At 75.0% G+C, this 26298-nt stretch overlaps 3 protein-coding genes across 7 annotated transcripts; 1 reads left to right on the top strand and 2 right to left on the bottom strand.

Moving 5' to 3' along the window:
- Window positions 1-1027: 1027 nt before the first annotated feature.
- Window positions 1028-6153, bottom strand: ABCB8 (ATP binding cassette subfamily B member 8). Of its 4 annotated transcripts, XM_072855004.1 has the most exons (16): window positions 6021-6153; window positions 4690-4969; window positions 4451-4606; window positions 4271-4365; window positions 4085-4190; window positions 3852-4013; window positions 3642-3727; window positions 3467-3564; window positions 3263-3368; window positions 3116-3149; window positions 2888-3024; window positions 2677-2771; window positions 2242-2375; window positions 1927-2074; window positions 1272-1522; window positions 1028-1184 (listed from the first exon to the last, which is right to left on the bottom strand). In XM_072855004.1, the coding sequence occupies exons 1-16, from the start codon at window positions 6107-6109 to the stop codon at window positions 1104-1106; spliced, it is 2058 nt and encodes a 685-aa protein (XP_072711105.1). In that variant the 5' UTR covers window positions 6110-6153; the 3' UTR covers window positions 1028-1103. The 4 variants fall into 4 exon arrangements, with proteins under 4 accessions (XP_072711105.1, XP_072711108.1, XP_072711106.1 ...); XM_072855007.1 differs by lacking the exon at window positions 1272-1522 and having other exon boundaries at window positions 1927-2135; XM_072855005.1 differs by lacking the exon at window positions 1272-1522.
- On the top strand, window positions 3034-14381 carry ATG9B (autophagy related 9B). Its single transcript, XM_072855003.1, has 16 exons — window positions 3034-3044; window positions 6562-6662; window positions 9589-9703; window positions 10015-10060; window positions 10205-10267; window positions 10375-10545; window positions 10632-10773; window positions 10888-11636; window positions 11741-11894; window positions 11965-12144; window positions 12246-12491; window positions 12571-12782; window positions 12904-13006; window positions 13502-13592; window positions 13762-13883; window positions 14017-14381. Exons 3-15 carry the CDS (start codon window positions 9604-9606, stop codon window positions 13866-13868), a joined length of 2364 nt encoding a protein of 787 aa, XP_072711104.1. The 5' UTR covers window positions 3034-3044; window positions 6562-6662; window positions 9589-9603; the 3' UTR covers window positions 13869-13883; window positions 14017-14381.
- A 398-nt stretch (window positions 14382-14779) lies between these two features.
- On the bottom strand, window positions 14780-26015 carry NOS3 (nitric oxide synthase 3). 2 transcript variants are annotated; one of them, XM_072851578.1, is made up of 22 exons: window positions 25945-26015; window positions 25685-25826; window positions 25465-25604; window positions 25067-25241; window positions 24864-24965; window positions 24553-24747; window positions 24405-24478; window positions 24161-24305; window positions 23978-24082; window positions 23833-23900; window positions 23624-23740; window positions 22905-23079; window positions 22691-22820; window positions 22072-22150; window positions 20923-21131; window positions 19786-19943; window positions 18609-18819; window positions 17973-18060; window positions 17460-17581; window positions 16650-16798; window positions 15067-15261; window positions 14780-14991 (listed from the first exon to the last, which is right to left on the bottom strand). In XM_072851578.1, the coding sequence occupies exons 1-22, from the start codon at window positions 25998-26000 to the stop codon at window positions 14869-14871; spliced, it is 2958 nt and encodes a 985-aa protein (XP_072707679.1). In that variant the 5' UTR covers window positions 26001-26015; the 3' UTR covers window positions 14780-14868. The 2 variants fall into 2 exon arrangements, with proteins under 2 accessions (XP_072707679.1, XP_072707678.1); XM_072851577.1 differs by having other exon boundaries at window positions 19786-19955; window positions 20944-21131.
- Between the last annotated feature and the right edge of the window lie 283 nt (window positions 26016-26298).

The raw sequence follows: 26298 nt of genomic DNA, 5'->3' as shown, positions 1-26298 counted from the left end.
GCACGGGCGGGGGGCGCGGAGCCGAGGGGCCGGGCAGGGCCGGGGGGCGGCCCCGCCGCAGCCCCGCTCCCCTCCCTGCCGCCCCCCGGCTCCCGCCGGGCCCGGCGCGGGGGGCCCGGCCCGGGCGGGGGCTGCAGGACAGGGCCCCCCCCGGGGCCGCGCTGGGCTCCCGCACCGGCGGCCGCAGAGCCGGGCCCGGCCCGGGGCCCGGGGGGGGGGCAGAGACCCCCGGGGGGTGGGGTGGGGTGTGTTCGGCAGGCAGCAGGGTCGGGGGTCCCCGCGGGATCCCCCCTCGGGCCGTGACCCCCCCAGCCCCGCCGCGGTGGGCCCCGGGACAGGGGACACGCAGCGAATGACACCGAGATGGAGACCGGCCCGGCAGGGCCGGCACGGAGCCACCCGCTCCCCTTCCCCGGGGCGCCCCGGGGGGGCCCCCAGGAGACCCCCACCCCGGGGGGCGACAGAGGGGACCCCCCACCCCGGGGGATGACGCAGAGGACCCCCACCCCGGGGGGGATCACAGCGGGGTCCCCACCCCAGGGGTGATGCAGGGGTCCCCCCACCCCGGGGGGGGCACACAGCGGTCCCCCTACCCCGAGGGGCGACGCAGACGCCTCCCACCCCGGGAGGCGACACAGGGGTCGCCCCATCTCGGGGGGGTCACACGAGGGTCCCTCCCACCCTGGGGGGCAACGCAGGGGTCCCCAGGCCGGGGGGGGCGACGCAGGGGTCCCCCCCCTCCACGCAGGACACTGCCACCCCCGTGGGCCGCAGAGCCAGAGCCCCCCCCCCAGCCGTCCCGCAGGCAGCTGCCCGTCCCGGGGATGCGCAGGCAGGGAGAGGCGGGGTCAGCCCCGCCGGCCCCGCCCACAAGCCAGACGTCACCCTCCGCGGCTCCGCCCCCCTCCGCGGCGGGGCCGTACGCCGAGCACCGGACCCGCTCCCCCCGTCCCCCGTCCCCCCGCTCGGTCCGGTCCCGGCTCGGGCCCCCCCGCAGCACCGCCCCAGGCAGCGGAGCCCCTGCAGCCGCCTTCCAGCCCCGCTTTATTGGGGAGCAGCGGGGGGGGGCAGCCCGGGAGCCCCCCCCCGGGCCTGCCCCACGCTCAGGTCCGGTCCTGGGTCTGCCGGCGGATGAGCTCGGCGTAGAGGCCCCCCCGGCGCAGCAGCTCCTCGTGGGTCCCTGCCTGCGGGGGTGGCACAGACGGTGTCACCCTCGTGGCTGCCGCCCCCCGCCCGCTCCTGCCCGCAGCCCCCCCCCCGGCGCTGCCCACCTCGGCCACCCGGCCCCGCGCCAGCACCACGATGAGGTCGGCCCCCCGGATGGTGCTGAGGCGGTGGGCGATGAGCAGCACCGTGCGGCCCGAGGCCGCGCGGTCCAGGGCCTCCTGCACCGCCTTCTCCGACTGGGCGTCCAGCGCGCTCGTGGCCTCGTCCAGGATGAGGACGGCGGGGTCCTTCAGCAGCGCCCGGGCGATGGCGATGCGCTGCTTCTGACCCCCCGAGAGCGCCGCGCCGCGCTCGCCTGGCGGGGACGACCGCAGGGGTGCCGGTGCCGCCCCAGCCCCAGCGACCCCCGGACGGGGAGAGACCCGCGCCCCGAGGACGGGAGCGGAGGGCCGCGGCCGCGCTCCCACGCCGCCTCCCGCACCGGAGCCGGGGAACCCCCCCAGGAACGCCGGCACCGAACCGCGTCCTTCCTGCGGGGAGCCTGGCACAGCCGCGGCTCCCTCCCGGCACAGCCTGGCGCCAGCGGTGACCGGCAGCCAGGGTCTCGTGCTCGTCCGTCTGTCCCACGGGGCGGCCGGGCCAGTTCAGGGGCACCGGCCGCCTCCCACCCCCACCACGTCCCACGCTGCCGCCGGGCTTGGCCCCCCCCCGCCACGCTCCACTCCGTGGTGCGCGGCCCGGCCGGAGCCCCGCGCATACCCACGACGGTGTCGTAGCCCTCGGGGAAGCTGCGGATGAAGCCGTCAGCGTTGGCGAGCTGGGCCGCGGCGTACACCTCTGCGTCGGAGGCTCCCGGCTTCCCGAAGCGGATGTTCTCCATGATGGTTGTTCCGAAGAGCACCGGCTCCTGGGGCAGCGTCCGGCCCCTCAGCACCGAGCCCCGGCCGGGGCCACCTCCCTCCCCTCCCCTGGGGACAGCGAGGGCCCAGGCGGTTCCCATCCAGCGCCTGGGGGAAGCGCCCCACGGCAGCCCCACGCCCCACGGCAGCCCCACGCCCCACGGCAGCCCCGAACCTGGCTGATGAAGCCGATGACCTGCCCGCGCAGCCAGGAGGGGTCCAGGGAGGAGATGTCGCGGCCGTCCAAGGTGATGGTGCCCTGCGTGGGCTCGTAGAACCGCTCCAGCAGCGCCGCCACCGTCGACTTCCCTGCGGAGGGGAGCCCTCGGCCCTGTGGCACGGCCCGGCCGCAGACCCCCGTGCCCCCCCGGCCCCGGCTGTGAGCCCCGGCCTCGCAGAGAGCCGCTGGGCGGGCAGGAGGCGCAGAGGCCGGTTCCCAGTCCCTGGCACCCACTGGGCTCACTGGGCAGAGGACTGGGGCACAGGAGGATGAGCCCGGGGACCGGCAAGGGGCTGAGCTGGCATCCCCAGGGAGCGCTGGCCATGGGGTCCCTGCCCCGGGGGTGTGGGAGGGCTGGGGGGGCCGGGGGGCCAGCGGCTGGGCCGGTACCTCCTCCGGACGGTCCCACGATGGCCACCGTCTTGCAGGGGGGCAGGGTGAGGCTGAAGTCCCGCAGAACCGGGTAGCCGGGGCGGGTGGGGTAGCTGCGGGGAGAGGAGCAGGGGGGCTGCGGCAGCACGGTGCCGGCCCCCGGCCTGCAGGGCGGCTCGGGGAGCTGGGGGGGGGGAGGGCGGATCGGGGGGGGCCTGGGGCAGCTCACCTGAAGGAGACGCGGTGGAAGCAGATGCGGCCGAGCAGGGAGTGGCTGGGGATGGAGCCCCCCCCCCGCAGCGCCACGCTGGGCTCCAGCGTCAGCAACTCGAAGACGCGGGCGCCGGCGCTCAGACCTCGCACCACCTGCGGGGACGGCGGCGGGAGCACGCCCCGGCCCCCCCGGACCCCCAGGCCCCGGCCCCGGGGGGCCGGCGGGAGCCCCCGCCCTACCTACCTGCCCGAGCAGGATGGAGATGTTGGCCATGGACCTGCCGGGGCACGAGGGGAGAGACCGAGCTCAGGGCCGCGCCCCGCGCAGGCTGCGGCACGCCGGGGGTGCCGGGGGTGCCGGAGGAGGCGCCGCGCCAGGCCCTGCCCTGACCTTTGCACCGTCTGCGAGGCCACCAGGAAGGACATGAGGTCGCCCGGCGAGAGCTCGTCGCCGGCCATCAGGGAGCCGCCCACGAAGATGGTCCCCAGGACGATGCCTGCGGGGCGTGGGGCGCAGGTGGGACCCGGGGCACCCCGGCACCGCGGGGTCCTGCCCCGCGGCACCACCGGGTCCTGCCCTGCGGCGCCCGCTCACCGTTGAGCGCCAGGTTGGAGAGCCCCTGGAAGGCGGCGATGCCCAGCCCCAGCCGCTCGTTCAGCCAGCCGGCGCGGTCCACCTCGGCGCGGTACAGCCTGCGGGCAGGGACGGCGCTGATGCCCCCCAGCCCCCCGCCGCCCCCGCCGGGCGAGAGCCCCCGCCGCCCCCTTACCCCGCCTGCCGGTCCTCCATGGCGAAGGCGCGCACGGTCCGGATGTTTCCCAGCACCTCGTCTGCCACCCCGGTGGCCTTGGCCACCTGCGGGGAGAGGGACGGGAGGGGGGCCGGTGCGGGACAGCCCCTGCTCCGGCCCCGGGGGGACGGCGGGGTCCCTCGGGGGGTGGCAGGTCTGGGCGGGGGGGGGGGGCGAGCGTGGCGTTACCTGCTCCTGCGCCCGGCGTGAGAGGCTGCGGAGGACGGTGCCGATGAGGGCCCCGGCGCCCACCAGCACGGGCAGGGCCACGAGCAGGAGGCCGGTCAGCTTGGGCGAGAGCAGGTAGAGCGAGACGAAGCAGCCCGCCGTCTGGGTGCCGCTGCGCAGGCCCTGGGGGGGCGGGCAGGGGTGGGTGCTGCGGGCGGCCGAGGGGGTCCGGTGCTGCCGGCCGCGGGCCTCACCTGGGAGATGGCCAGCTTGAAGGAGGACTTGAACTCCTGGATGTCGGCCGTCAGCCGGTTCACCAGCTGCCCCGTCCGGTTGGCGTCGAAGAACGCCACGTCCTGCCTGCCAGGCGGAGCGGCGGTGGGCTGGGGGACCCCCACACCCCGTCCCCACACCCCCCGCTGCCCCGCGGGGCGTTTTACCGGAGCAGGGAGACGAAGAGCGCCTTGCGCATGCTGCCCGCCACCTGCTCCCCGACCCGCGCCAGCAGCGCGATGTACCCGAAGGTCAGCAGCCCCTGCGGAGCAGAGGGGCTCAGGAGGGGTGCGGGGTGGGGGCAGCCCCCCGGGACCCCCCGCCCGGCTCGGGGTGCTGGTGCCCACCTGCAGGCAGTAGACGGCGAGCAGGCGCAGGGCCGGGCGCCGGGCCTCCCGCAGGTAGCCGGTGATGTGGCCGCGGGCACAGCGGGCCACCACGTTCACCAGCTGCCCCAGCAGCACCGGGATGCGGACGTTGAGCAGGGCTGCGCCCAGCGCCAGCTGCGGGGACGGCGGGCGTCACGCCGCGGCGCGGGGACGGCGGGGACGAGGGGGACCGCAGCCGCCCACCCGCCCCTGCTCACCACCACGGCCGCCGAGAGGGCCAGGAGCTGGGGGCGCAGGAAGGTCCAGAACGCCGGCCAGTCGAAGGCGGGCTCCGGCCGGGGCTGCGCAGGCTCGGGGGGGACGGGGACGGCGGGGACGGCGGCCTCCTGGCAGCGCGCGGCCGTGCCCAGCAAGCCGAGCGCCACGCAGCCGGCGGCCGGGCCGGCCAGGAGCAGGCAGCGCAGGGCTGGGGGTGCGGGGCCGGGGGGCAGGCGAGGGGGGCCGGCCAGCCCCAGGCGCCCCCCCCCATACCTGAAACTGGGGAGAGGGGTGGGCGCGGGGCGCCTGAGCCGGGGGCCAGCCCCGGGGACACGGGGGGACCCGCGAGGGCTGTCCCCCCCCCCAGGCACGGCCAGCCTCCCCATGCCGCCCTGGGCTGTCCCGGGGCAGGGGACACCCCGTCCCCCTCCTGGCGCTCCCGGTGTCCCCGCTCCCGCACTCCCCCCGGCTGCGTGCCAGCACCCAGCCCCCTCTGCTCTCTCCCCGGTCCCCCAGCCCCCCATACCAGCGTTTGGGATCCCACCGCCCCACCCCGATCCCAGCCCTGCTGCCCTGAGGTGCCCAAGTACCCCTGCACCCCCGGCACCCACCACCCCCTGGCCCCTGGGGTCCCCAGAGTCCGGGCTCCCCCTCCAGGGACCCAGGGCCCCGGCTCCCCCGCCGCCCCCCGCCCCCAAGGGGCCCAGGACCCCGGCTCCCCCCCGCAAGGGACCCAGGACCCCCGGCTCCCCCCTGCCCAAGGGACCCAGGACCCCGACTCCCCTCCCCAGGGACCCAGGACCGCCGGCTCCCCCGCCGCCCCCTCGCCCCCCAAGGGGCCCAGGACCCCGGCTCCCCCCCCGCAAGGGACCCAGGAGCCCCGGCTCCCCCCTGCCCAAGGGACCCAGGAGCCCCGGCTCCCCCACCCAGGGACCCAGGACCCCGGCTCCCCCCTCCAAGAGACCCAGGACCCCCGACTCCCTCCCCAGGGACCCAGGACCGCCGGCTCCCCCTGCCGCCCCCTCGCCCCCCAAGGGGCCCAGGACCCCGGCTCCCCCCTCCAAGGGACCCAGGACCCCGACTCCCCCACCCAGGGACCCAGGACCCCGGCTCCCCCCCTCCAAGGGACCCAGGACCCCGACTCCCCCACCCAGGGACCCAGGACCCCGGCTCCCCCCCGCAAGGGACCCAGGACCCCGGCTCCCCCGTCCCCCAGGGACCGGAGGGTCCGGGCTGCCCCCACCCCAGGGGACCCGGGAGTTGGGCTCTCCCCCCCCCGGGGACTCCGCTCGCCCCCCGCCCGCAGGGCCCCGGCCCGGACCCCCGGTACCTGCGCCCCGGGGCGGGGGGCGGCCGCAGCGCGGCGGGGACGGCGCGGAGCCCGGCCCGGGCGCCGAGCGCCCGCAGCAGCAGCAGCATGGCGGCCCGCCGAGCCCGGCCGAGCGCGGCCGCCCCGCGGGGCGGCACCGGGGCGGGCAGGGGCGGCACCGGCGGCGGCGGGCGGAGCCCCGGCACCGCGGCCCGGGCCCTGCGCCGGCCCCGACCCGCGCCGGCCCCGCACCGGGCCCCAGGGCCCCGCGCCGCGCCGCCCCGCCCCCGCCCCGGGCCCCGCGGCCCCGTCCGTGCCCGCGGCCTGCTCCGGCACCCCGGGGCCCTCGCTGCCGCCCGGGCCCCGCTCCGGGAGCTCGGGACGCGGGACCCCGCACCCCCGGCCCCCCCGGCCTCCGCACCGGGCCCCGCACCGGGCCCGCCTCACCCGCGCTCGGACCCCGCTCCCCACGGCGCGGGACCCCCCGAGACCCCCGCCCGCCTCCCCGGTGCCGGTGTCGGTGTCGGTGCCGCTGCGGCCATGCCCGGCGGCGGGACCCGGTCCCGGTCCCGGTCCCGGTCCCGGTCCCGGTGCGGAGCCAGGTGAGAGCCCGGCGGCGGGGACACCGGCCCCGCGGGGACCGCGCCAGCGCCGAGCCAAGAGGTGAGCCAGGACGGGGACGGCGGGGGGCACCGGGGGGCACCGGGGACGGGGACACGGGAGCGGCCACCCCAGCGCGGCCCCGAGCGGTCGCGGTGCCCCGGACCCCCGCAGCGCAGGGTCACCCCCCCAGCTCCTTCCCGGGGTCCCCCACGGGACCCCCCACGTGTGGGACCCCCCACGCCCGCGCCCGGCCCGGCCGGGGGACACGGGGGCACCGGCTGCCGGTGCTCGCACGGGGCAGATGTGTCCCCACGGGGTCATCGGGGTGCCCGTGTCCCCGCGGGGTGCGCACGGGCCCACGGCGTCCAGGTGACTCCGTGGGCCATCGAGGTGCCCGTGTCTGTCCGTGTGCGGGGCTGTCCCCACGGGAGCGTCCCCACGGGGTGGCTGTGTCTCTGCGGGGCGTGTGTCGCCACGGTGCCACTGGGGTGCGCGTCGCTGCGGGGTGCGTGTCACCGCGGGGCCATCACGCTGTGTCCCCGGCGGGGTGCCTGCGTCCTCACCGAGGTGCGTGCGTCCCTGCGGGGTCGCGGGGTCCCTGTGCGGACACACGTGCCACCGTGGGGACACTGGGGCGCGCGGGCCCTCGCAGGGGTCACCGGGGCCCTTGCCAGGGTGCGTGTCCCTGGGGGCCCGGTCTGTCCCCACGGGTTCCCTGGGGCGTGCAGGGGACCAGCGTGTCGGGGGGGGGGTCCCGGGCTGCCCTGCCCCAGCACGGGGGTCCCCTCGCCGGCCCTCGGCCCCTCCGGCTGTTTACGCCGCCCAGGCTATTTTCGGGTGCCCCAGCCCCGCGGGTATTTTTGGCCGCCCGGTGCGGGGCACGTGGGGGAAGGGCCGCGCCGGCGTCACCAGCGGGCGATGGCCGGGGACACCCGATCCCGGGGGACACGGTGGCTCTGTCCCCAATGGGGAGTTGCACAAGGACGGGGGTCAGCGCAGGGACGGTGCGTCCAGCTGCGCCCGGGTCTCTGCCGGCTGCGGCCGCGTCTCTCCTGCTGAATCACCGCGCCGGGGCCCGGGGCTCCCTCGTGCCCACGGCCTCGCCGCACCGGCTCCGGTGCCGTGAGTCAGGCCCCGGCAGTGCCGTGGCGGGGTGGGGCCGGACGGCATCACCTGCGGCTGCTGGCCCGGCCGGGCACTGGCACTGGCCACGGGAGGGGACGCTGGTGGCGTGCGGGGCTGTGGGGGCACCGGCCGGCGGCGGTAAGGGGAGGGCAGCAGGGGGCGGCGGGGGGGGTCCTGCCCTGCCCCACGGGTGGGGGTCCCATCCTGCCCTGAGGGGAGGGGGATCCCGTCCTGTGCTAAGGGGAGGGGGTCCTGTCCTGCCCCAAGGGGGTGGGGGTCCCATCCTGCCCCAGGTGGGGTGGGGGTCCCGTCCTGCCCTGAGGGGAGGGGGGTCCTGTCTTGCCCTGGGTGGTGGGGGTCCTGTCCTTCCCCAAGGGGCTGAGGGTCCCGTCCTGTCACGAGGGGAAGGGGGTCCTGCCCTGCCCTGAGAGTTCAGGGGTCCCATCCTGCCCCAGGGCAGTGGGGGTCCCATGCTTCCCCGAGGGGCTGAGGGTCCCATCCTGCCCCAAGGGTCCAGGGGTCCCCTCCTTCCCCAGGGGCCAGGGGTACTGCCCTTCTCCAGGCGGGTGGGGGTCCCATCCTGCCCCAAGGGGTTGGGGGTCCCAAACTGCCCCAAGGGAACCGGGGCCCTGTGTTGCCCCAAGGGGCTGGGGGTCCTGTTCTGCAGGTTTGGGATCCAAACTGCCCCGGGGCCCAGGGGTCCGGCCCTGTCCCCAAGGGGATGGGGTCCTGTTCTCCCCTGGGGCCGGGGGTCCCCGGGCATTAAGAGGCCCCTGGGGCTCAGGAGCTCGGTCCTGCGCCCCGGCTGCTGCCCTGGCCCTGGGCTGCTCGCTGCCCCATGGCTCCGTGGGGATGGGGGTCAGTGGGGTGGGGGTCTGTGGGGACAGGGGTCTGTGGGGATGGGTGTCCATGGGGAGGGTGTCCTTGGGGATGGGGAGGGGGCTCCATGGGGACGGGGGTCCATGGGGAGGGTGATCCATGCTGATGGGGTTCCATGGGGATGGGGGTCCGTGGGGATGGGGGTCCATGGGGAGGGGGGTCTGTGGGGAGGGGGCTCCGTGGGGGCAGGGGTCCATGGGGATGGGGGTCTGTGGGGAGGGGGCTCCGTGGGGGCAGGGGTCCATGGGGATGGGGGTCTGTGGGGAGGGGGCTCCGTGGGGGCAGGGGTCCATGGGGAGGGGGTCTGTGGGGAGGGGGCTCCTTGGGGGCAGGGGTCCATGGGGATGGGGGTCTGTGGGGAGGGGGCTCCGTGGGGGCAGGGGTCCATGGGGATGGGGGTCTGTGGGGAGGGAGCTCCGTGGGGCAGGGGTCCATGGGGATGGGGGTCTGTGGGGAGGGAGCTCCGTGGGGGCAGAGGTCCACTCCAGTTGGACTGGGGGGGGCAGCGCAGCACGGCCCGAGGGGCGGACACGGGGCGAAGCAGGGGTCTCTGCGGGGCTGGGCAGGGGTCTCTTCCCCGGGGAGCTCTGGCCCCGCGGGGAGGGCACGGCCGGGCGCTGGCGGTGATCCGGCCGGTGAGACGGGACGGGCGGCGTGCGCGGCGTGGCCCTGCCCGGGCCCGGGGCCGTGGCCGCGGCTGCGGTGCGGGAGGCCAGCTCAGGCCACCCGAATTTGGGGCACGCGGGCCGCGCTGCGTGACCTCGCCGGCATTTCCGGCTCCTGGCCGCGGGGCAGACAGCTCAGCCCGGCTTGGCACGGCTTGGCACGGCATCCCCGTGCCCCACGGCTGCGCGCTGGCTGCCCCACAGCCCATGGGGCTGGGAGGGGGCTCCGTCCCCCCCGGGCACCCCCGCTGCCAGGGTCCGTGCCGGGCGGGGGTCCCTGGGCCGCGGCGGCGGGTGCCGACGGGCGTCCCCGGCAGGCGCTGCGGCGGGCGATGGCGGGGCAGGGGGAGTACCGGCGACTGGAGGACTTCGAGGAGGACTCACCCCCCGGCGAGGAGGAGCTGCTGGTGCACGTCACCGAGGGGCTGCAAGGTAGCGGGGGTCCGGACCCTGCCGGGGGGCAGGTCCGGGCTGCTGAGGGGGGCAGGTGCTGCCCTGGGGGGTCACGGCGGGTGGTCTGGGGTCGTGGCCGCCCCGGTGGGGCACGGGCTGGGGGGGCTCGACCGGGAGGCGGGGGGGCAGGCCCAGCCCTGCCGTGTGTGGGGTGGGGGCACCGGCCGCCCCACAGCCCCCCCTGGCTGGTCACAGGGCGGGGGTGCCCCCCGGGGTGGGGGGCGCGGGGGGCCGGGGCGGGCTGTGCCACGGCCCCGGCTCAGCCCCCGCTGTTTTTCTCTCCTCGCCAGACTCCTGGCACCACATCAAGAACCTGGATAATTTCTTCACCAAGATATCCTTGCAGGGCCCCTGCCTGGCTGCTGCCCAGCCCTGCCCGCGGCCAGCGCCGCGGCGGGGGGGGTGGGGGGACCCCGGTGCCGAGGGGGGACGGGAGGGTCCGGCACCGCGGGCACACGCTCCTTAACGCACCCCCAACATCTACCACTTCCACCAAAAGAATGGCTTCGCCTGCATGATGCTCTCCGACCTCTTCGAGCTGGTGTAAGTGCCGGCGGGACGCCGTGCCGTGCCACGCCGCGCCGCTCCGTGCCGAGCCACGCCGGGCGGCCGCGGTACGAGGGGCCGTGCTGATCCCCTGCCACCCCCAGGCAGTTCCTGTTCGTCGTCACCTTCACCACCTTCCTGCTGTGCTGCGTGGAGTACGACGTCCTCTTTGCCAACCGGCCGCTCAACCACAGCCATGCCGGGGGGGCGGCCCCCGACCGCAGCAAGGTGACGCTGCCCGACGCCGTCCTGCCCGCCCCGCAGTGCGCCCAGAGGTGAGGAGGGGGCCGGGAGCCGCCGGCACGGCCGCGCGGGGGTCCCGGCGCCGCCAGGTCCCCGCCTGACGCGCGTCCCCTGCCAGGATCCGGGCCAGCGGCTGGATCATCTTCCTGCTGGTGATGGCGGCCGTCTTCTGGCTGTACCGGCTGGTGAAGGTGCTCTGCAGCCTGCTCAGCTACTGGGAGATCCGCACCTTCTACATCAAAGCCCTCAACATCCCCTCGGTGAGCGGGGCCGCGGGGAGGGGGCCGGCGGGGCGGGGGCCGGCCGTGCCGTTGCCGTGCCGAGCCGAGCCGTGCCGTGCCGTGCCGGCATAGATTGGCGTGTCGTTTGTGCAGGAGGGGCTGTGCAACTACAGCTGGCAGGAGGTGCAGGCGCGGCTGATCTCGCTGCAGCGCCGGCAGCAGATGTGCGTGCACAAGAGGGAGCTGACGGAGCTGGACATCTACCACCGCATCCTGCGCTTCAAGAACTACACGGTGGCCATGGTCAACAAGTCGCTGCTGCCCGTCCGCTTCCACTTGCCGCTGCTGGGCCCCGTCGTCTTCCTCACCCAGGGCCTCAAGTACAACCTGGAGCTGCTCCTCTTCTGGGGCCCCGGCTCCCTCTTCCAGAACAAGTGGAGCCTGCGGCCGCAGTGCAAGCGGGCGGGCGCCCGGCGGGAGCTGGCCCGGCGCCTGGCGCGTGCCATGGTGCTGCTGGGGCTGGCCAACCTGCTGCTCTGCCCCTGCGTGCTGGTCTGGCAGCTCCTCTACGCCTTCTTCAGCTATGCCGAGGTGATCAAGCGGGAGCCGGGCAGCCTGGGCGCCCGCCGCTGGTCCCTCTACGGCCGCCACTACCTGCGCCACTTCAACGAGCTCAACCACGAGCTGCAGGCGCGGCTGAGCCGCGGCTACAAGCCGGCCACCAAGTACATGAACTCCTTCACCAGCCCGCTGCTCACCGTGCTGGCCAAGAACGTCGGCTTCTTCGCCGGCTCCATCCTGGCCGTGCTCATCGTCCTGACCGTCTACGACGAGGACGTGCTGACGGTGCAGCACATCCTCACCGCCATCACGGTGCTGGGGCTGGTGGTCACCCTGGCCAGGTGGGTGCGCCGGGCCGGGCCGGGCCGGGCCGGGCCGTCGGCGGGCACGGTGGGCGGCAGGGTGGCCGAGCGGGAGGTGGGACGCCTGCCCCCCCCGCCCGCAGGTCCTTCATCCCCGACGAGCACACGGTGTGGTGCCCGGAGCAGCTGCTGCAGCGCGTCCTGGCCCACGTCCACTACATGCCCGACCACTGGCAGGGCAACGCCAGCCGGTCGGAGACGCGCGGCGAGATGGCGCAGCTCTTCCAGTACAAGGCGGTGAGCGCGGGCAGAGCCGGGCGGGCGGCGGGACCCCCCCATGCCCCCTGACGCCCCTCGCCGCCCGCAGGTCTTCATCCTGGAGGAGCTGCTGAGCCCCATCCTCACCCCCCTCATCCTCATCTTCGCCCTGCCCACCCGCGCCCTGGACATCGTCGACTTCTTCCGCAACTTCACGGTGGAGGTGGTGGGGGTGGGTGACATCTGCTCCTTCGCCCAGCTCGACGTCCGCAACCACGGCAATCCCCAGGTGCGGGCGGGGGGGGGGGGGTGGTTCCGGGGGGGGCCGGTCCGGGGGTGTGTGTGTGGGGGGGTCCCGGGCACAGCCCCGCTCACGCCCCCGCCCCGCAGTGGCTGTCGGCCGGGCAGACGGAGGCCTCCGTGTACCAGCAAGCAGAGAACGGGAAGACGGAGCTGTCGCTGATGCACTTCGCCATCACCAACCCGCGCTGGCAGCCGCCGCCGCCGAGCGAGCTCTTCCTCAGCCACCTGAAGGAGAAGGTGCAGCAGGACGCGGCCGCCGCACCGCCTGCCCGGCGCATCCTGGCCGAGGGGCCGCTGGGCGCTTCCCTCTTCTCCGACGACTCGGCGGCGGCGGTGAGCGGGGTGGGGCCGGGGGGGACGCGGGTGTCCGGGGGTCTCCGGCCCGGGGCCGCCCTGACGCGTGTCTCCACAGCCGGACGGCTTGCTGGCCAGCGTCCTGGCCCGGCCCATCCTCTCGGCCAGCGGGCTGGTGTCCCGGGACCGGCGCTTCGCCCAGCCCTGCAGCACCGCCAGCGCCGCCGCCAGCGTCCTGGCCTCCCTGGCGTCCCCCCTGCCCGGGCGGGCACGCGGCCCCTCCGCCGACAGCCCCGGCTGCCACAGCGACCGCCCGCTGCCCGAGGAGAGGTCCTGCCGACGGGTGGGGGGGTGCGATGGAGGGGGCGCGGGGAGGGGGCGTCTCGGCGGGGAGGGGGTGTCGTGGCAGGGCCCCGCGTGCCGGCGGGGTGCTCACCGGCTCTGCCCGCAGCCTGCTCCTGAGCGAGTCGCGGCTGCGCAGCCTGAGCCGCTCGGCGCTGCTCTCCGAGGTGGCCTCGGCCGAGATGAGCCTCCACGCCATCTACCTGCACGAGGTGCGGCCCCCCGCCCCGGCCACGCGGCCCCCGGCCCCCTGCCCGCACGTCCCCCGCCGTGCCCCTGCCCGCGGGTCTTGCCTGGCCCTGGCACCGGTCCCCAGTCCCTTGTCCCCGGTCTCTGGTCCCCGATCCCCGGTCCTTCGTCCCCGGTCCCGTGCCAGGCTGGCCCCTGCGCCCCCTGCTCCGGTGTGTGACCCCTCCCCCCCCCCCGCCCTGGGCTTGCCCGGGGACCCCTCGGCTGCTGCCAGACCGGGAGTTGGGGGCGAGGCACCGCGGCCGGCGTCACCGCAGCCATGTCCCCCCTTCTGCCACCTCTTCGGGAGCAGGGAGCAGTGTCCTGCGCTGGGAGCCCCCCACCCTGCCGCCCCATGGTGCGGCAGCTTGCCATGATGGGGGGGCTCTGACCGCCATGATGGGGGGGCTCCGACCGCCATGACGGGGGGGCTCTGACCACCGTGACGGGGGCTCTGACCTCCTCTCCCACCCTTCCAGCTCCACCAGCAGCAGCAGCAGGGCCCCGGGCCCCAGGCCGTGGGGGTGTGGGTGGCCGCGGGGGCACCCAAGCCGCCCTCTGTGACCGCAGGTGAGCACCCTGGGGGGGTCCCGGGCGACCAGGGACTCGTGCTGGCCCCCGACCCCTGCGGGCCAAGCCCAGCGATGGGGCAGCCGGGGGGGTCCCGAGGGCCGGGACCCCGGGCAGGGGCTGCGGGGCCGGGGCGGCTCTGACCCCCCCCCGCCCCCCCGCGCCCCAGGCTCGGCTGCCAGGGCCTCGCAGGCTCAGCACCGGGAGATGCCGCTGGGTGGCTGGGCCGAGGAAGAGGAGGAGAAAGACGAAGAGGAAGAGGAGATGACGGGCTAGCCGGCCTCGGCTCCGGTGGGTGAGGGCGCGGGCTGGCGACCACCGGGGCTGGGGCGGGATGGGGCGATGGGGCTGGACCCCCGCCGGGGCTGTCTGGCCAGCATCCCTGCTGCCGGGGGTGCTGCTGACAGACCCCTTTCCTCCGCAGGGTCCTGGGCGTGCCGAGAGCTCCCGGCGCTGCCGGGCACGGTGCCGGGAGAGCTGCCAGGAGGCGCTGGCTGGGACCGGGCTGCGGCCCGGGGGCCAGGGCACAGGGTGGTCCGGCTGGCCCTGTCCGCGTGGGCCCCCCGCTCGGGCGCGTGGCCTTGCCGGTGGCCCCGCTGTGGCATGGGGCCGGGGGTGCTGCCGGCCGCGCCAGGTGCTATATTTATGGGGGGGGCACGGGGCGCCCGCACCGCTCCTTCCCGGGGCCGGTGCCGTGCCCACGCCTGCCCGGGCCTCTGCCCCTCGCGGTGCCCTGCCCCGGGCACCGGCCGCGCCGAGCCGCCGCGGCAAATAAAGGTTTACAGACGGGCTGTGCCCAGCGGCGACTGCGCCCCGGAGACGGGGATGGGGGGCCGTGCCGTGGGGTGCGGGGCTGTGCAGGGGGGGACGCTGTGCGGGCGCGGGGGGGAATCGCCACGGGCAGAGCCGTGGTGGTTCGGGGGGTGGTGCTGGGGCACGTGGGCAGATGGCAACGGTGGTGCCGGAGCGGTGCCGCTCGCCCGCGGGTCGGAGCCGCGGGGACCGTGGCTGTGTCCCCCCATCCCACCCACCCGCCGTTTCCAGCTGCGCCGTGGCCGGAGTGGGGCCGGGTGACCCCCACCCCACAGGTGCCGCGGAGCCCGGCCCACCCGTGCCCACCCCACCGCTCCCGGCCGCGCGCGGTGCCGGCGATGCCGCCCCGGGGAGGCGAAGCGCCGGGCCGGGGTTATCAAAACTAAACCTTTACTGGGGAGGCGGCGCTGCCTGCAGCGGGGCGGGGGGAGCAGCCGCGGGGGCCCCTCCTGCCCCGGCGCGCTCAGGGGGCCGGGCCCGGCTGCCGGCGCTCCTGCATGGAGAAGGACTGGCTGCGGATGCGGAAGGCCACCTCCTGCGTGCGGAAGGTGAGGCCGAAGATGTCCTCGTGGTAGCGGTTCTTGTCCTGGGGGAGCAGGCGTCAGGGCGGCGTGCCGGGCGCAGTGGCGGCGCCGGCGTGCCGCGCGTCCCCGGCCCTTACCCGCAGCTCGCTGATGAAGTCCCCCGCCTGCCCCAGCGTCATGCCGGCCTGCTGCACCAGGATGTGCTGCACCGTCTGCAGCACCTCGGTGGCCATCGTCACGTCCCCGCAGACGTACATGTGCCCGCCGCTCTGGCACAGCACCCGGTGCACCTCCGCGGCCAGCTGCGTCCGCAGCACGTCCTGCACGTAGGTCTGGGGACACCACGCCGGGGGCGGCCGCTGACACCCGGCACGCAGCCCCGGTCCCCGCCCCGCCGTCCCCATCCCACCCTGCCCCTTTGTACCCTGTCCCCATCCTCCTCTGGGTCCTCATCCCACCCTTGCCTCCATCCCTGTCCTTCTGTCCCCACCCTGTCCCCATCCCTGTCCTCACCACACCCCTGTCGCCAGCTCCACCCTTGTCTCAGTCTGTCTCCATTCTTGTCCCCATCCCGTCCTGGTTCCACCTCCGTCCCTGTCCCCATCCCATCCTGGTCCCCACCTCCATCCTGGTCCCTGTCCCCATCCCCTCCTGTCCCCCATCTCCATCCCGGTCCCTGTCCCCATCCCCTCCTGTCCCCCACCTCCATCCCGGTCCCTGTCCCCATCCCCTCCTGTCCTTCATCTCCATCCCGGTCCCTGTCCCCATCCCGGTCCCTGTCCCCATCCCGGTCCCTGTCCCCCACCTCCATCCTGGTCCCTGTCCCCATCCCCTCCTGTCCCCCATCTCCATCCCGGTCCCTGTCCCCCACCTCCATCCCGGTCCCTGTCCCCATCCCCTCCTGTCCTTCATCTCCATCCCGGTCCCTGTCCCCCTCCCCTCCTGTCCCCCACCTCCATCCCGGTCCCCGTCCCCATCCCCTCCTGTCCCCCACCTCCATCCTGGTCCCTGTCCCCATCCCCTCCTGTCCCTCATCTCCATCCCAGTCCCTGTCCCCATCCCCTCCTGGCCCCCATCTCCATCCCGGTCCCTGTCCCCCACCTCCATCCCGGTCCCTGTCCCCATCCCCTCCTGTCCCCCACCTCCATCCCGGTCCCTGTCCCCATCCCCTCCTGTCCCCCACCTCCATCCCGGTCCCTGTCCCCATCCCCTCCTGTCCCCCACCTCCATCCTGGTCCCTGTCCCCATCCCCTCCTGTCCCCCACCTCCATCCCGGTCCCTGTCCCCATCCCCTCCTGTCCCTCATCTCCATCCCAGTCCCTGTCCCCATCCCCTCCTGTCCCCCACCTCCATCCCGGTCCCTGTCCCCATCCCCTCCTGGCCCCCATCTCCATCCCAGTCCCTGTCCCCATCCCCTCCTGGCCCCCACCTCCATCCCGGTCCCTGTCCCCATCCCGGTCCCTGTCCCCCACCTCCATCCCGGTCCCTGTCCCCATCCCCTCCTGTCCCTCATCTCCATCCCGGTCCCTGTCCCCCATCTCCATCCCAGTCCCTGTCCCCATCCCCTCCTGGCCCCCACCTCCATCCCGGTCCCTGTCCCCATCCCCTCCTGTCCCTCATCTCCATCCCGGTCCCTGTCCCCCATCTCCATCCCAGTCCCTGTTCCCATCCCCTCCTGTCCCTCATCTCCATCCCGGTCCCTGTCCCCTTCCCGTCCCACCTTGGGGGTCCCCGGCTCGCGGGAGAAGGCGGTGAGGACCTGGCTGAGGGCCCCCCGCTCCTGCGCCTCCTGCATCTCCTGCCGGTAGATGTGGTCCAGCGCGGAGGAGCGGCAGCCGAACACCAGCACCATGCTGCCCAGGGGGCCGCCTGCGGGGGGGCAGCAGCCAGACGGGGCCTGTCCCTCCGTCCCCACCTCCCTGCGTCCCCGTGCGCCGTGTCCCCGTACGCCGCATCCCCCGTGTCCTGCGGCCCCCCACCTCCTTGTGTCCCCGCGCTGCCCTGTCCCCGCATCCCCCCATCCCTGTGACCCCATGTCCCCCCCTCCCCGTGTCCCCGTGCCACGCACCCCCGTGACCCCCATCCCTGTGCCCCCATGCCCCCGCATCCCCGTGACCCCAGTCCCCACGCCACCCTGCCCTTGTGTCCCCATGTCCCCTTCCCCACAGCCCCACCCCGTGCCCCACACCCCTGCGTTGCCATGCCCCGCGTCCCTGTGCCACCGTGACCTTGTGTCCCCCTGTCCCCAGCCCCCTGTCCCTGCGTCCCCACATCCCCATGTCCCCAGCCCTGCACCCCTGTGTCCCCCTGTCCCCACATCCCCATGCCCCCTGTCCCCACGACCCCTCTCCCCAGCCCCGTGTCCCCCTGTCCCGTGTCCCCAGCCCCGTCCCCCTGTCCCCACATCCCCACGTCCCCTGTCCCGTGTCCCCAGCCCTGCACCGCCGTGTCCCCATGTCCCCAGCCCCGTGTCCCCCTGTCCCCACATCCCCATGCCCCCGCTCCCCCGTCCCCGGTCCCCAGCCCCGACCTCCGCTCCGCAGGTGGTGCAGCCGCTGCTGCCAGAAGCTGCGGAAGGGCGCGACGCCGGTGCCGGGTCCCACCAGGACGCAGGGGGCCTCGGGGGCGGGCGGCAGCCGGAACGAGGGGGCCCTGCGGGCAGCGGGTCACGGGCGGCGGGGGACCGGGACCGCGGGACCGCGGGGCATGCCGGGAAATGGAGTCCCGGGGGGGTGCGCGGGGCATGCGGGGAATTGGAGTCGGGGGGGGTGTGCAGGGCATGCCGGGAAATGGAGTCCCGGGGGGGGTGCGCGGGGCATGCGGGGAATTGGAGTCGGGGGGGGTGTGCAGGGCATGCCGGGAAATGGAGTCCCGGGGCGGGAGCATGCTGGGAAATGGCGTTGGGGTTGCACTGAGGCATGCTGGGAAATGCAGTCCCGGGGCGGGGGGCGATGACGCATGCTGGGAGGTGCGGTCATGGGCGGTGCGCTCCAGCAGGGCATGCCGGGAAATGCAGTCCCGGGGCGGCGGGGCCGGCCCTTACCCGCGGATGAAGGCCGGCACCGTGTCCCCGGGCTGCAGCCGCGCCAGCCACGTGGAGCAGACGCCGTAGTGCAGGGGGCCCTGCCCATCTGCGGGACCCGAGCGGCTGGAGGGGCCGCGGCAGGCAGCCCCCGCGGGGCTGGGGACACCGCCGTGCCCGGGCGGGGCTGGGGGACGGGGCCCTGGGGGACCGGGGGTGGGACGGGGGGGGTGGCGGGGGACGGGGGGGGCCACATCCCTGGGGGCTCAACCACGTCCAACGGCAGCGCCCGGGCACCGCGTGATGGGGCTGGGCTGGGCGAGACCCTGGAGAAGCCCTGGGGACCTGGAGATGCCCTGGAGCCGCCCTGGGGACGCCATGGGGACCCTGGGGTGCCCTGGGGACCCTGGAGCTGCCCTGGGGACCCTGGAGATGCCCTGGAGCCGCCCTGGGGACCCTGGGGACGCCCTGGGGACCCTGGAGATGCCATGGGGACCCTGGAGATGCCCTGGGGACCAGGGGGACGCCCCGGGGCCGTGTAACATGGGGGTGCTGGGCGCAGGCGTTGCCGTGCGGGTGGCAGGGCAGAAGGTAGCAGCCCCCTGCCAGGGGCACCCACCGGCCCCCACCGCCCGCCCCGTCCCCGTCCCCGCTCACTCTCGCTGTGGTAGGTGACGACGGCCACGGTGAGGTGGATCTCGCCGGGGCTGGGGCCGGGCGCGGAGCTGATGGAGTAGTAGCGCGGCTGGAGCAGCGGCAGCTGGGTGAGCAGCAGGGAGGCCGGCAGCTCCACCGAGGGGAACTCCTCCAGCACCTCCAGCAGCGTGGGGCACCGGAACCACTTCCAGTCCTCGTACAGCCGGGCGTCCTGCAAGGCACCCCGCTGGGCCACCGCCACCGCGCCTGGCACCTGGCCCGGCAGTGGCCGGCCTCCCAGCCAGGGAGCGGGCCAGCATCCCAGGATCCCAGGATCCCAGCCAGGGAGCGGGCCAGCATCCCAGGATCCCAGTACCCCAGCCATACAGGGACCCAGCATCCCAGTATCCCAGCATCCCAGTATCCCAGCCAGGGACGGATGCAGCATCCCAGTATCCCAGCCATGAAGGGACCCAGCATCCCAGTATCCCAGCATCCCAGCCATGGAGGGACCCAGCATCCCAGGATCCCAGTATCCCAGCCGGAGAGGGACCCAGTATCCCATCCAGGGACGGACCCAGCATCCCATTATCCCAGCCAGACAGGGATCCACTATCCCAGTATCCCAGCCAGGGACGGACCCAGCATCCCAGTATCCCAGCATCCCAGTCATGAAGAGACCCAGCATCCCAGTATCCCAGTATCCCAGCCATAGAGGGACCCAGCATCCCAGTATCCCAGCCAGGGAGGGACCCAGCATCCCAGTATCCCAGTATCCCAGCCAGGGAGGGACCCAGCATCCCAGTATCCCAGCCAGACAGGGACCCACTATCCCAGTATCCCAGCCACGGAGGGACCCAGTATCCCAGCATCCCAGTATCCCAGTCATGAAGGGACCCAGCATCCCAGTATCCCAGCCATAGAGGGACCCAGCATCCCAGTATCCCAGCCAGACAGGGACCCACTATCCCAGCATCCCAGTATCCCAGCCATGAAGAGACCCAGCATCCCAGCATCCCAGTCATGAAGGGACCCAGTATCCCAGTATCCCAGCAAAGGAGTGACCCAGTATCCCAGCATCCCAGTATCCCAGCCAGACAGGGACCCAGTATCCCAGTACCCCAGTCCTGGAGTGACCCAGTATCCCAGCATCCCAGCACCCCCCACCCCGGTCGGGCAGGGCCCCCCGCCCCCCCACCTGGCTGAGCTGCTGCAGGCGCTGCCGCTGGGCCGGCTCCCGCGCCAGCGTGGCCAGGAGCCGCAGGAGCCGGGGGCTCGGGGGGGTCGCCACGTCCAGGAAGAAGGTGAGGGCCTGGCCCAGGGTGCAGGGGGGCAGGCGGCTCTGCGGCACCCAGGGCGGGCACCCGCCTGCGGGAGCGCGGGAGGGGAGGGTATGGGCAGGGGACGCCGATGCCCTTCCCCACCCCTGCCCCAGCCCCTTCCCCTTCCCATTCTCCAGCCCCTGCCCCACTGCCTGCCCCTGCCCCAGCCCTTTCCCTTTCTCCAGCCCCTGCCTCTGCCCCTTCCCTTCCCCACCCTTTCCCCAGCCCCTTTCCCCTCCCCAGCCCCTTTCCCTTCCCATTCTCCAGCCCCTTCCCCACCCCTTCCCCCTTCCCCAGCCCCCTCCCCACCCCTTCCCCTTCCTCAGCCCCTTCCCCACCCCTTCCCCTTCCCCAGCCCCTTCCCCAGCCCCTTCCCCTTCCCCTTCCCTTCCCATTCCCATTCTCCAGCCCTTCCCCACACCTTCCCTTCCCCACCCCTTCCCTTCCCATTCACATTCTGCAGCCCCTTCCCCACCCTTGCCCTTTCCCCCCTTCCCCTTCCCATTCACATTCTCCAGCCCCTTCCCCACCCCTTCCCCTTCCCATTCACATTCTCCAGCCCCTTCCCCACCCGTTGCCCTTTCCCCACCCCTTCCCTTCCCATTCACATTCTCCAGCCCCTTCCCCAGCCCCTTCCCCTTCCCATTCACATTCTCCAGCCCCCTTCCCCACCCCTTCCCCTTCCCCCCAGCCCCTTCCCCACCCCTTCCCCTTCCCATTCACATTCTCCAGCCCCTTCCCCACCCCTTCCCCACCCCTTGCCCCTTCCCCACCCCTTCCCCTTCCCTTCCCATTCTGCAGCCCCTTCCCCACCCCTTGCCCTTTCCCCCCTTCCCCTTCCCATTCACATTCTCCAGCCCCTTCCCCACCCCTTCCCCACCCCTTGCTCCCTTCCCCACCCCTTGCCCCTTCCGCAGCCCCCTCCCCTTCCCATTCTCCAGCCCCTGCCCCTCGTCCCCTGCCCCTTCCCCTTCCTCTTCGCAGCCCCTGCCCCTCCCCTCATCCCCTCGTCCCCCTGTCCCCCGGGCTCCTACCGCCGGGCTCCCCCTCCAGGCTCTCCACCAGGACGGGCTGCTCGGGGGGCGGGGGGTCCTGCACCCGCCCCAGCAGCCCCCGCACCCGCTCGGGCCGGGTGGCGGGGAAGACGCCGAGGTGGTCCCCGGGCTGGTACCGCAGCTCCGCCTGCCCCGCCGAGCCCAGCCGCACCAGCAGCGTGGCCCGGCTGCGCGGGGGTCAGCGGGGCGTGGGGGTCCCGGGGTGGGGGGTCCCAGAGATGGGGGTCCCGGGGGCGTGGGGGGTCCCGGGGGTGTGAGGGGGTCCCGGGGCGTGACGGGGTCCCGGGGAGGGGGAAGTCCCAGAGATGGGGGTCCCGGGGTGTGAGGGGGTCCCGGGGTGGGGGGTCCCAGAGATGGGGTCCCGGGGGCGTGGGGGTCCCGGGGTGGGGGGTCCCAGAGATGGGGTCCCGGGGGCGTGGGGGTCCCGGGGTGGGGGTCCCAGAGATGGGGGTCCCGGGGCGTGGGGGTCCCGGGGGTGGGGGTCCCAGAGATGGGGTCCCGGGGGCGGGGGGTCCCGGGGGTGGGGGGTCCCAGAGATGGGGGTCCCGGGCGCGTGAGGGGGTTCCGGGGGCGTAAGGGGTCCTTGGGATGTGGGGTTCCCGGGGTGAGGGGTCTCCAGAGATGAGGGGGCCGGGGGTGTGGTGGGGGAGTGGGGGGTCCCGGGGATGTGGGGGTCCCGGGGGTGTGAGGGGGTCCCGGGGCATGACGGGGTCCCGGGGGAGGGGAGTCCCAGAGATGGGGGTCCCGGGCGCATGAGGGGGTTCCGGCGGCGTGAGGGAGTCCTTGGGATGTGGGGGTTCCCGGGTGTGAGGGGGCCCCAGAGATGGGGGGCCGGGGACACGGGGGTGTGGGGAGGCGTGGGGGCCCGAGGATGCAGGGAGCTCGGGGGTGTGGGTGGGTCCCGGGGGTGTGAGGGGGTCCCAGAGATGGGGGGCTGGGGCGCAGGGGGCCCGGGAGTGGGGGGGTGCGGGTGTCCCAAGGATGCAGGGGGCTCGAGGGCGTGAGGGGGTCCTTGGGATGTGGGGGTCCCGGGGTGAGGGGTCCCAGAGATGGGGGGCCGGGGGTGGGGGTGTCCCGGGGGTGGGGGTCCCGGGGTGGGGGGCTCACCTGGACTCCTCGCTCTGCAGGTTCTCCACGGAAAGCACCGTGCAGGGGAACACCCGGCGCTTGTGCAGGTGGGACAGCCCTGGGGGGCACAGCGGGGCTGGGGGGCACGGGGGCCGCGGGGGTGGGAGGGGTGGGGGTGGCAGGGAGGACTGGGGGTCACGGTGGGTGGGAGATCACACGGGGGCTGGGGGGTCACTGGGGGCGTCAGAGGGGGTCCTGGGGGGCTGGGGGTCAGAGGGGGTCCTGGGAGGGGATGGGGGTGGCAGGGGGGCTGGGGGTCAGAGGGGGTCCTGGGAGGGGATAGGGGGTGACAGGGGGTTGGGGGTCACAGGGCATCCTGGGGGTTTCATGGGGGAGGTCACGGGGGGCTGGGGGTCATGGGGAGGGGCTGGAAGGAGATGGGGGTGACGGGGGGTTGGGGGCAGTATGGGGGGTGGGGGAGACTCTCAGCAGGGTGCCTTGGGGTCCCACGTTTGCGCATGGGTGGGCATCCCGGGGGCCGTGGGGCGGGTGGAGGGCGATGCAGAGGGGCGGGTGGCTCCCCCGCTCGGGGGCTCCGGCAGGGGCGGGGGGTACCGGGGGGTGCCGGGGGGTGCCGGGGTCCCGGGGGTGGCGGTACCGGCCAGGGTCTCTGTGGCCTGGGGCTGCCCGACCAGCCGGTGCCTATGGCGCTTCCAGCCCTGGGGGGGGGCGAAGAGCTCCTCGGCCCCCGCCGCCCCGTCCCCCACGCAGAAGGTCTCGCAGGCGGCCTGGGGGCACGGGGGGGGGCGGTGGGTGCGGGGGGGGGGGGCAGGTGGGTGCCCCCCCTGCCGCCGCCCCGGTACCCCCCTAACCTGGAAGACGAGGCGGGCCCACGTGTGGAAGGACTCCTCCTGGGCGCAGAGCTCGTCGCCCTCGCCCATGGGCAGGACCCGCTCGCCCCCCAGCTCCTCCAGCCGCGTGTCCACCGCCCGGGCGAAGGCGCAGAAGTGGGGGTACGCCCGCGAGCCCAGCCCGAACACCGAGAACCTGCCGCCACGGGGGGGCCGAGTGCAGTGAGCCCGCACCCGGACCCCCCGCCCTGGGGTCGGACCCTGCACTCTGGGTGGGGGGCACCCAGGGCTGGAGTTGGGGGGACCCAGGGCTGGGGGTAGGGGGATGCTCAGGGCTGGAGTTGGGGGGACCCAGGGCTGGGGGTAGGGGGATGCTCAGGGCTGGGGGCACCCAGGGCTATGGGTCAGGGTGGGGTCTGTGGGTGGGGTCCGTGTGAGCGGGGGGGGGGGTCAGGGCTGTTACAAGCAGGGTTCAGGGTTGGGGACCCCCAGGGGCAGCTCCTGCCCCCTCCCACAGCCACGGGACGGACGGGGCCAGAGCTGGGGCCAGGGCCGGTGCCCACCACGGGCTCTGCCCCCTCCCCGGCCGGCAGCCGGCCGCAGACCAGCCTGGCACCGTGCTGCCCCCCGCCCCGGATGGGGCACCCCGAGCCCCAGCCCGACGCCATGCTCAGGCCGGGCAGAGGACCCCATCCCCGTCCCCATGCCCGTGGCCACGGCCGTGGCCGTGCCGGCAGTACCGCAGGGCGCCCAGTGTGCCGGCGCTGTCGGTGTTGCTCAGCTGCCGCCGCTTCTTCTTCCAGGAGGCGACGAGCTGGTCCGACTGCGAGACGCTGTTGAACCGCAGCTTGTAGCTCCTGCGCGGGACAGAGGGGTGAGGGCAGGGTGAGGGCGGGGGGGCCCTTCCCCCCCCCCCAGCCGGGACCCCCGGCCTCCCCGGGGTGCTCACTTGGGCGGCTCAGCCTGGGAGGTGCTGGTGTAGGGCGAGGTCATCTCCATCAGCGCCTTGGAGAAGCTCTGTTGGGGGTAGCACGTCAGCGTCCCATCCCCATCCCATCCCATCCCATCCCCATCCTCTCCCCCCAGCCCCTCACCTCCGCACACTCGGGGGGGTCCCCATTGCCAAAGGTGCTGGTCACCACCAGCACCAGGGTCTCGTGCTCCAGGGACACCACGTCGTACTCGTCCATGCACAGCACCTACGTGAGGGGGGGGACACACACGGGGTTGGGACACGGGCAGGGGGCTGCTGCCCCCCTCCATCTCCCCCTGCCCACCTTGGGGTCAAAGGCGCGTCGGAAGAGCTGGCAGAGGTTCCAGGCGTAGGTCCGGGATTTGCCGGTCTCGGTGGCGTAGAGGATGGTGGCCTTGACGCGGCGTGCCATCATGTGTCCCATCAGCTTCGCTGAGATCTTCACCGCGCTGGGGTGGGGGGATGGCCGGGTCGGCGTGCGGCCCCGGCTTGGGGACCCATGGGCAGGGATCCCCCCCAGAGACACCCCCCCGAGGGTGGGCACCTACTTGGCCACCTCCTTGAAGGTCTTTCTCCTGGTGACGGTGGTGCCTTTGGAGACGTAGACCTTCCAGGCGTCGGGCTGTGGGGCGGGCAGGGGGGTCAGCTGCCGGGTGGTGGCATGGTGGGGCCGGGGGGCCGTGGGGCCGGGCCCACCTGGTAGCGGAAGGTGGGGCAGAGCTGGTAGTTGACCATCTCCTGGTGGAAGACGGGGGTGAGGCTGCCCGAGATGGGGGGCACGATCCAGACCCAGTCGGCCGGACACCCCCCCCGCGTCCGCAGCTCGTTCTCCATGTGCTTCACGAAGGACTCGGTGGCCGCGTGGTGGTCCACGATCGTCACCTTGGCCACCTGCGGGGACGGTGGGCTGGGGGGGCTGGGAGCGGCGGGTGCCCGCCCCGTTGCTGTGGCGGCGGCGGGGTCCCCGTGGCGTGGCGGGGCCGCGTCCCCCCGGCCGTGCGTCCCACCTGGTAGCTGTGCAGCACGGCGACGTTCACCTCCACCGCCGCCTTGTCCTTCCAGAGGGACGAGGTCGTCCGTGTGTCCAGCCCCATGCGCAGGGCCACCTCCTGCCGGTGGTGCGGGGGGGGGGACACGGACTCAGCCCGGCCCCCCTGGGGCGCGGGGGTCCCCATGGGGGTCCCGGTGGGGGTCCCGCCGTGGGGCTCACCGGCAGCAGGTTGTAGCGCTGGCTGTCGCAGAGGTTCCTGGTGCCGATCTCGCTGCTCATGTACCAGCCGTTGAAGGGGGCCGCCGGGAACTCCAGCCCCCCGATCTCCAGCAGCATGTTGGAGACGGCCGGCAGCGCGTACCACCGCAGCCCCAGCTCCCCGAACCACTCCAGCCTGCGCGGGGAGGGGGGCTCCAGCCGGGGACCCGCACGTGCCCCACGCCGGCCCCAGCTCCCCAGCGTGGGTCCCCAACCTCCATCCCAGCCCCGCTCCCGTCCCCTCCCCGGGGATGAGCACGTGGGACCCCCTCCCCAGCCCCACGGGTCCCATTGGGGTCCCATTGGGGTCCCATTGGGGCCGGGTCCCCTGGGCCCGCGGGGGGCACAGCCCCACTCACGTGGGGTGCTGGAGGGGCACCTCGAGGACCAGCTCCGGCGGGAGGGGGAAGAGCTCGGGGGGCTCCTCGGGGCCCTGCAGCAGCAGCGGCAGCACGTCGAAGCGGCCGCCGCCGGGGGTCCAGCCGTGGTGGACGCAGAGCTGGGGGGCGGCAGCGTCAGGGCGGGGCCGGCGCCGGGGGGCCGGGGGTCCTGGGGGGCGGGGGGGGGGTGTCTCCCCACCTCCGTGATGTCGACGTTGGCCGGGTCCCCCCGCACGGAGCCGTCGGGCTGCCGGTACCCGGCGTAGCGGATCAGCTGCGTGTTCCAGATGCGGAAATCGCCCCGGCCCGGCGTCCGCTGGGGGAAGATGGTGATGGCCGACCTGGGGGGGCCGGGGCGGGACGTCACCCACGCCCCCTGGCCGCGGGGGGGCCGGGGGTCCCGCCCCGGGTCCGGGGGTCCAGCCGGCGGCGAGCGCGGCGGCCGGGCAGGCCTCTCACCGAATGTTGCCGCGGTTGGTGGCGTACTGGATGTGGGTGCAGAGGAAGCTGAACATCTCCCCCACGCTGGCGCAGTCCCGGGCGTCGAAGACCTGCGGGACGCGGTCAGGGGGGGGACAGGGGGACGCCCCGCTGCCCCTCAGCCGCCCCATGGAGCACCCGCCCCGGGGCGGCTCCCGGGCGTGGGGCAGGCGTGGGGCGGGGGTCCCCGCCAGCGCCGTGGGGCGGGGGTCCCCGCCCTCACCTGCAGCTTGTTCCACTGGATGCGGCCCACGCAGCGCGCGGCGTTGCGCCAGGCCTGCTTGGCCCCGAAGACGAGCTCGGGCTCCAGCAGCTGGTAGGTGCCGGTGGCCC

The sequence above is a fragment of the Ciconia boyciana genome, chromosome 2 (genome assembly GCF_034638445.1).
Source record: "Ciconia boyciana chromosome 2, ASM3463844v1, whole genome shotgun sequence".
Taxonomy (NCBI): domain Eukaryota; kingdom Metazoa; phylum Chordata; class Aves; order Ciconiiformes; family Ciconiidae; genus Ciconia; species Ciconia boyciana.
This window is presented reverse-complemented; position numbering and strand designations above follow the sequence as displayed.